Source organism: Trachurus trachurus (genome assembly GCF_905171665.1).
Source record: "Trachurus trachurus genome assembly, chromosome: 1".
Lineage (NCBI taxonomy): Eukaryota > Metazoa > Chordata > Actinopteri > Carangiformes > Carangidae > Trachurus > Trachurus trachurus.
The window spans coordinates 359630-368803 of record NC_139891.1 but is presented as its reverse complement, the minus strand read 5'-3'; the positions used below and the strand labels follow the sequence as shown (position 1 = coordinate 368803).

General features: G+C 42.0%; 1 protein-coding gene across 1 annotated transcript; it reads right to left on the bottom strand.

The window, feature by feature from the left end:
• Nucleotides 1–6705: 6705 nt before the first annotated feature.
• Nucleotides 6706–8388, bottom strand: LOC310986681 (claudin-4-like). The gene is made up of 2 exons (XM_083972715.1): nucleotides 8289–8388; nucleotides 6706–7568 (listed from the first exon to the last, which is right to left on the bottom strand). The coding sequence occupies exon 2, from the start codon at nucleotides 7455–7457 to the stop codon at nucleotides 6789–6791; it is 669 nt and encodes a 222-aa protein (XP_083828841.1). The 5' UTR covers nucleotides 7458–7568; nucleotides 8289–8388; the 3' UTR covers nucleotides 6706–6788.
• Between the last annotated feature and the right edge of the window lie 786 nt (nucleotides 8389–9174).

The window sequence follows — 9174 nt, the reverse complement described above, 5'->3', positions numbered from 1 at the left end:
ATTCAGCTTTGAAATTTAAGAATGCACCTTAACCCTCTATTGCATAGTGTTGCCATATGTCAACAATTACTTTATCTTCATTTTTCTGAAAAGCTATGATTTTTGTTTTTACAGTAGGTGTAAAAAGGGGGCTTTTACTTTGAAGGACATACAATTTATGAGGTCAAATGACCAAGATATCCTGTTTGCCAGTCCCTTTTGCTCATGGACATTTGCCATGTAAACATCATTGTGTGGGGCTCCCGAAGACTGTCTTTTATTCAGAATGTTGGAACATTTCATCAAATAAAAAATTGAAATCACTATCTGGGGAAAATAAACTTTATTTTTTTAACATTTAATTCAGTTTTGATGTAATAGTATTTTTGTAATATGCTAAAATACATTTGTTGCCATATGGCAACAGTATGCAAATATGGAAAATTCCTGGTGCTTTCAACGCAATGGAGTCCTATTGACTTACACACATAGACTGTAAAAAGAATGGACGTAGCGTCCGTGACGTCGCCCATTGGTTTTGGGGAGTCGTTTTTGTGACTCAAATATGGCGGCCTGAACAGCGCCATGTTGGATTGGCTGGCCGAGAACCCGCCCACTGGCCTCGAAGCAGCTGTCCACGGAGCTGCTCGGACCTGTCACTCAACGTTTCCGTGCCCTAATTGGTCAGAGTTTTAACCTTATAACAGTAAAACGGTAGAGTTAAAAAAAAATTCACCCCCCTCAGAGTGTGTGCGGGGGTAGAAACTATCTATTGAGACGAAAAAACGTTCTGACACCAGGCTTTTAACATGTTTACTGAGGATGTAAAGTCGGCGATTTTAACATGGGGGTCTATGGGGAATGCTCCCTTCTGACACCAGCCCCCAGAGGAATCCGAGGGGATTGCAGTTTTTTGAACGCGGAAGTGAGCTTCACTTCTCAGACCCACAACTGCCCCCTTGCTTATGTAACGGATGTGCACTCACTCCACCCATAAAAGACGTGCTAACCAACCCGCCAAGTGGTTGTCAACCTCTTGGCGAAGAGGTTAGCATCGTCGCCTCCGGTGCGGGAGGTCGTGGGATCGAACCCCACCTAGGGCAGGCCGTGAGAAACACAACGCAGAGGGCCAGATATGACATCGGCTACAGTGGTGCCGTGACCCGGATGCCCTGGGTGGAGTGAGTTCAGCGGGGGTGAGTGTAACGGATGTGCACTCACTCCACCCATAAAATACGTGCTAACCAACCCGCCAAGTGGTTGTCAACCTCTTGGCGAAGAGGTTAGCATCGTCGCCTCCGGTGCGGGAGGTTGTGGGATCGAACCCCACCTAGGGCAGGCCGTGAGAAACACAACGCAGAGGGCCAGATATGACATCGGCTACACTTACATAGCATGAACCTACCCTGAGACTATGTTTACAACCTTTTCTTATATTTTAAAGGTAAAAACATTATATTTTTTATATTTTGTGATTAAAGGTATTTTGTAACATATTATCTAAATGCACTTATATCTTCTAGATAACTGAATGAAATGAAATAAAATGAGTGATTCAATGTACTTCATTGAGACGGGTTCCAGGTTCTCAGACATTTTAGATAACTGTTGAAATAATACAATGTTTTTATTGTATAAATGTTTGTTTGTTAGTTTTGGTTGAGTATGAGATGGATTTGTTGAGTGTTGCTTTAAATAAAATTAGTTTTTGGTCAAAAATGTTGATTTTATGGGACTTTCCACGATTGCATATTGTTGCCTTATGGCAACAATTTACCAACGACCCCCCCCCCCCCTTTAAAAAAAATGTACGATTAAAAAAAATATATATTTCTGTTATTTAGACAATTTTAAGTAATAAAAACATGCCTTAGTAATATTTCATGCTCAGTACTTACATAACATGCTGTTCTGAAAAAGATGGAGAAGTGGACGTCCTTTAGTCACATGACAACTTATTGACACGTTGACATTTTTTGTTGTGTTACTGTATACCCACCACTGTTGTTGTTTCAATAGACTGAGGTAAGGAAATTCCATGCTTCTACTTAAATGCCCTACTTTCATGATATAATATCACTGCAGCAGCAATTTTTTACATTTTCCATAAATTTCACCCAACAGTCGAATATCCCAAACTTTTTGTGAGTAGCATATGTCCAATGTCTGTCAGAGTATTGATTGATCGGTGTGCTTCCATACTGTTGCTTGCTGGGTTACCACAATTTCAACTGTTTTATTTTCGTAAATGAAAGTCACATTTGCTATTTTTGTTTCTGAAAAGAAATGAGAGGAAGAGAGCTGGGGAGGACAGCTGACCCAGTCTGGCTGGAACCTAAATACCAAGGTGGCCCACACTCTCCTTAACTTTAAAAAAGGAAACTGGACTGTGTCCCACGCATTCAGTGGAAGTCACAGTTGGTTGTTATCCAACTGAGGACTCCTTTGGGACTCAATCTTGTCTTAAAGGGATAGTTCAACATTTTGGCAAATTGGCCCATTGCCGTAATCCCTGTAGTTTTAGGAGTAGGTTCCTTACCTTTAATTGTCGGTGCAAGCTATTTTTAGAACGGCAGAGCAGAGCCGCGAGCTGCTCAGAGCTACAGTACGCTACGGAGGCTGATGGGATTTCTTGGTTTCCCTCATCGAACTCATCAAATACACAATCCAACAACTCCAAAATGCTCTCGTGGACAAGTTGTGACATTCACCATGCTATGAGATAATGATGCCTCCGTAGCGTAGCTCTGAGCAACTTGCCGCTCGGCTCGGCGGTTCTAAAAATAGCTCGCACTGACAAATAAAGGTAACAAACTTGCTGCTATGACTATAGGGATTATGGCAATGGGCCAATTTGCCAAAATGTTGAACTACCTCTTTAATAGTGAGGTAAATACACTTGTGATTTCAGACATTAAATGTGTTGATTGTCACAAGTGCACTAAAAATAAACTAAAGTTTAAGTTTTTTAATTTAAAATAAATAAATAAAAATGCACACCTTGTTCCTTTTTAACAAAGAGGAACTTCATGGCACAGTCCAGAGAACAGCAGGTCTTTATACCACCCTCTCGCCCATATGCCCTTAAAAACAGCTCTGAATCTGTTCTCCTTGTGCAGAGTTAGCAGGCACTGTTAATTAGTTATTCCTTTTCTTGGCCTGGATTTTGATGCCATGTTTTGTCTGTTTCTGTGGTGATTTCAGTTCATCCAGCCACATGGACGTGCACTGGCATGTTTCACAGAAACCAAAAGCAACTATGTCTTTGCTTTAGTTGTGCCTCAGCATGCTAAACTGTATCACAGCTGTAAGTAAACATTATTTTTATAAACACCTTTAGGGGTGGCCTTTAGCTCACTTGGTAGAGCTGCCGCCCCATGTTGAGGCTATAGTCCTTACTGCAGGCGGCCCCGGTTCGAATCCCGCATCGGGCAGCCCTTTCCTGCATGTCATCCCCCCTCTCTGCCTCCCCATGTCTCTCTCTCGACTGTGCTATCAATTAAAGGCATTAAAAAGCCCAATAAATATACCTAAAAATAAATAAACACCTTCAAAAGTTAAAAAGTGCTGTAAATATGTTTTATATATATATAGGAAAGAGGAAACAGAGTACAAAACAGAATAAAAACACAGGAAAGAAAATAATAAAAACTACACAAAGGATATACCAACAATGGTCCCAGTTAAAATGCTCACAAAACAGGTACGTTCTTAATATCTTAAAACTTTCAAAGGGCTCATGGATTTCTTTAATACCTAAAAGAAGTCTGTTTCAGAGGGTGAGAGCCGCAGCTGTAAAGGCGTGGTCACCCTTATCTTTTAATCTAGATTTTGAGATTGCCAGAGGGCCGTGGTCAGTAGAATGTAGAGATCTCACCGAGGGCATGGGACACAATGATTAAGAAATCTAATGAGAGGCCACCGCATACAGTATAGTGCTCAACACCAATTTTAGTTAACATGAGGCAGTTCACAGGGGTCAAAAGAGGGGTCAACCATTCATGTGAGTCAGGTGAAGAACAGAAAAATTTGTTATAGATAGAAACAAGTTTCAGTTTGTGTCGTGCCTGAGAACTTGATCATTAATAAACTACTGCACACTTTAAACAAGATACATAATAATTTAATTTGGTTTTTGGTCTGACCTTGATGGGTGAATATGACACACACACATGTGGTTGTGTGCAGACTCATTTGTGAGTAGTGTGTGATAAAAGTGGCAGCATACCTGATTTAACCACGTGCAGTTTTGTAAGGAGATAGAAGTGCACAACCCCCCCTCCTCATCTCCCAATATACTGTAGTGTGTGAATCGTGCATCACCTTGTCCACTCTGCACATACAGTACAGTATAAATAGTCAGAGGTGAAGGGCGTGTCATGATATGATTTATTAAGTCATATTTCCTCAACTAGGTGGCACGTCGTTGCAGTGGTTTGCATTCTTGCCTCTCAGAAAGAGGGTTCAAGGCTAGATTCCCACGTGGCGTTTGCATGTGTTCTGTCTCGGTTACCCCCCCCCACACACACACACTCCCTGGCCCGTGACCTTGCACGAATAACCAGTGCAGACAATGGTTGATGGAGTTCCTTACAGTACTTCACGCAGGGGCGCAACTACCTACTTTCTGGGGGGTATGCAGACATATCAAAGGCGCCGCAAGTTGATGAATAAAGAAGACGGTGAACAGGAACAGAATGGACCAGATGTGTGGAAGAAACTTCAGTCTGTCTTTACATTTACAGCTATTAGATCATTAAGGGCACCAGCAATACAGTATAGTGTGAACTCTGTTGAAATGTCATTGGACTGGGGGGGAATGATCGCATGCGTCACAGTCCTTGAAACAATACTGTGTGGTGTGTGTACATTATGTGTTTGCAGGGAAGATACTGTATGTATCCTGCACACATGGAAGCTTAATGTTTAATATATAACCAGTTATAGTGGCAAGCAAATGCATGTTTATTGTGCATACATTATTAGACATCACAAGATTGTCAACATCAAAAAAGTAATGGTAGAAAATATATCGTCACACTTTTGTACAATAATGTTTACTGTGTAATATTATTAAGTCAACTGTTGAAGCTTGCTGAGAAATTTTTCCACTTATTTTTTTTTTGACGCAGTGAATATCCCAAGTCTATAGGCCTATAGTGCTGAAAATAAAATTGAAACTACCACATTCATTGATATAAAAAAAAATCATTTAATTGAGGAAACAAGTGCCAACTCAGAGCTCAGAACAGTTCCACTAAATTAATCACAAGTCATTAGTAAAAAAAATAAATGAACATAAGTAATTATAATTTCTCACACAGTGGTAAAACAAATAAGCTCCAGACAGTGATATCAACAAAAGTGCACTGAACATGTGCAAACTGCAGAACCACAGTAAGAAAAAAAAAAAAACAATACATGTCAACAATAATATAAAGACATAAATAGATAGAAATCAAATATAAAGAATGAATTTGCCAGGGACCCACAAATACAAAAGTGCATACAAAGTAACAAGTAGCACTGACTGCCCACACTGCAATGAAAACACCAGCATACACAGAGTTACGATGTACACTGGCCTTCTGTACACAGACCGCCCACACACGCACACACTCACACACACACAAGCAGAGGCAGAGTGGTATTTGAGAAATGTAAGTGACACACATTAATAAACATCCAAACATCTAAAATCCTCCCACAATTCATTTTGACTCCCACTCTGACACAAGCCCCGTAAATCTGTAAATTATGTTAGAGCTCCATTGCTATGTAGCTAGTTAATCATGTGGAGAAAAAAAGAAGAAAGAAAGAAAAGAGTAACAAACAAACTTAAAGGGATATGCCAACATTTTTTTTCCGTGTTTTGCCTCACTCCTGAGTCCATGACAAGCAGATAGACACCATCCTTTCCACTGTGCGTGCAGTAACAAGGGAGATACGGGCAGAGCTGGTGCACCGTTAATTAGCTTAGCTCAAACGCTGGAAGTGTATAGGTAGCCTGCCTCCTACCCGAGCCAAAATCAGCAGTCAGAAGCTGATTTCATTTTAGCTCTAAACTCTGTAAATATATCACTTTATCGACATTTCAAACATTTTTAGGAGAGAAAGTAGCCGTTTAGATCAGCAGTGTGTCGTTAATTTGTCTAAAGACCAGCTGTTTACAATTTTGTTTGGACGAATTTGGCGCTACTCAAGCTAGCCGTTGTGACCAACGCACTTTACTTTCACAAAATAAAACACCTGTTTCCCTTTACATACAGAAAACCATGACGATAGAATTTGTGCTTTTACTTTGAAATAGGAAGCTAACCTACCCTCGATGTAGCTAGCTTGAACCAAAATAAACCGTCTTTGCTTGAACCCTCCGTTTTGACCGATCTCATCCCGTTACCGGCATTTGACCGCTCAAGATGCCTTACCGGAGAGTTCTGTCAGCTCTGAGACCAAGATCGGCTCGCCGGTTTCCGTTTAGAGTTGCTGAAGAGTTTATCTGATGACTTTAGGTGGAGGCAGGCTAACACTACCTATGCACTTCCAGCGTTTGAGCTAAGCTAATTAGCGGTGCACCAGCTCTGCCCGTATCTCCCTTGTTACTGCACGCACGAAAGGATGGTGTCTATCTGCTGGTCATGGACTCGGGAGTGAGGCAAGACAAAAAAAAATGTTGGCGTATCCCTTTAATAATAAAAAAACAAACAGCCCGATCAGATCAGACTATGATAATGCAGTTTCAGGAAACTAGTCTGACCAGGTTGTGACATCTGGTTTTGTTTGTACCCCACATGTCCAATAAAATGACCTCATACAAAAGATTTGTCTTGTTGCTTCACCTCCCCTGCTGCCCCTGTGTTTGGGTTGTCCTTCGTTGTGCCTCCGAAAACAGGCAATGCTCTTCCACCCGGGGCAGAAGAACCGACATGTAGCAGGGAGCCGCCCACCAGGAGCAGCAGGCTGGCCCCCCAGCCGAGGTACAATGCCGGCCCCAGCTCTCTCTTTAGAGGTGCTGCAATGTTTGGATCATAGAAGTCTCTGATGGTGGCATGGGCCGTCCAACAGAGGGGTATCAAGAAGCCAAGGCCAGCCACAAGGAAGAGCACCCCCGCTATCCTCCCCAGACGAGCCTTGGGGGCCTGGTTTCCGTCACCCAGGCAGTGGGTGCACTTGGCCCCCGCCACCCCGAGCATGAGCGCCAGAAGGCAGAGGAGCAGGGAGAGGACCGTGAGGCCCCGGGCGGCTTGAGCAGGCATGGGCAGGGCCAAGGTGGAGTCATACGTCTTGCACTGGATCTGGCCCGTGGACTGAGACAGGCAGTTCATCCACAGTCCTTCCCACATCACCTGAGCAATCACTAGCTCCCCGCCGACGAATGCAGACACACGCCACAGAGGAGCTGCGCACACTAGTGCCCCAAACACCCAGCCCAACACAGCCAAAAGCAAGCCCATCAGCTGAAGACCTGTTGATGCCATGATGACTGAAGAAACTTTACAACGCCCTCAACATTAACAAAAGGTTCCTCAGGAAAAAAATCCAGATTTCGTCTTGTCTTACTCACAGGGAGGTTGTTGAGAGTCCAGGATCTGAGCAAATGAAGGTCAAGTCACTAAGTCAGTGATGTTCAGGTAGCCTACATGTAAATGTAGCATCATTCATGGCAAATTTACTTTAAAGGGACAACAAGGAGTTTTGGAAAAGCGAAGCGTTTTCACACTACATTTATGAGCCTCCGCGCGCACCGTGAATTTCTTTGACCGGCGCAAGACAGACTCATGTTTTCATTCATCAAGAATAAAAGTCAGAGGTTCAAAGACGATCACATACCGTCGTAAGTATCGTACCGTATAAACGGCGATTCGGCGGCGTTATTCTCATGACTCGCCGCAAAACCGAAAGTAAGGAAACGCTGGTCGGCTCGCCCAGCATTTCTGCCACCACTAATAATAACAAAATAACCATAGAGACAAAACGATATATTTATCAAAAATGGGCCCATTAACAAGTGTGGGTAACGTAGATTCATCCACATTAATATGATACTTTTTTATTGTCGCGGAATTTTTCGTTCTGCCGATGGAGAAACTCCTCGTTGTCCCTTTAAATATATTTTCAATCAATTCAGAAAAAAATTATAAAAATCTTAGAGTAATAGTACTAAAAGAGAAAAAGCCAATAAAACAAATATATATATATATATTTTTTTTTTTAAGTACTAAAAGATACAACTGTGCAATATTACAGTAAAACTATGATCTTCAGCCTGTTCTTTTAGGTACTGTATAAGTAGAGTATATAAAACTTACCATGCAGATGTTCACAGACGACGTGTTTGCGATGCTTTACATGTATGTGCTTCCTTGGTGGTGTGGTCGTGTGATGTGAGTAGCTGGTGTCCTCCTTTTCTTATGACTGACCAGCTTGTCCCTCTGAATCTCATACACAGGGGTGTAGGAGGGCAGCAGTGTGTAATGCTGCATATTAAATACATGCACACACACACACAGACACACACACAGAGAGAGAGCAAGTTATGAAAAAATGGCAGCACAAGGACACTTTGTTTCATAAATTGCCGCCACCATGTTGCTATTTGTTGGAGTTGGTTCAGTGGATGACAGACAGGAGGGGTGGGTGAAAACTAAAAGACCTGAAGCACAACCTGTTACACTGTACAGAACAGGTGTAAATATTAGCTTTTTTAATTGAAATCCATTTACAAAGGAGGTACTGCTTCAGTTCCTCTTCTATGGACTCATCGACAGTATATGGTAAATAAATAGTTGTTCAGTAATCTGCCACTAGATGGGATTAGAGGGCCAGGCACCAGTTCCACGTTGTTCTGTAGCTCACTGGTATGAGGCATGCTGGGAATTATAGGATGCCTGATGCGTCTGAGGCTGGCAGTGAGAGTTTGAATCAAAATACTTTTGTCTTTGACTGCTGAAATGTAAACGGACAAGTTACAGGTTTAGGCATGGCATCCTCTCACTTGGCGACCTCACCCGCATCAAGATAAGAATGTCACACAATTGGTTTAACTTGAATGAACAAGCTCTTATCTTTGAATAAAAACACAGAAACAATAAAGCTTTTTCAGGTCAACAAGTTTGACATTTGATCCCATATTTGTTTAACACTAAGCACTTCTTAGTGTCAACCACATCAATTTAACAAATATGTTAGTATGAG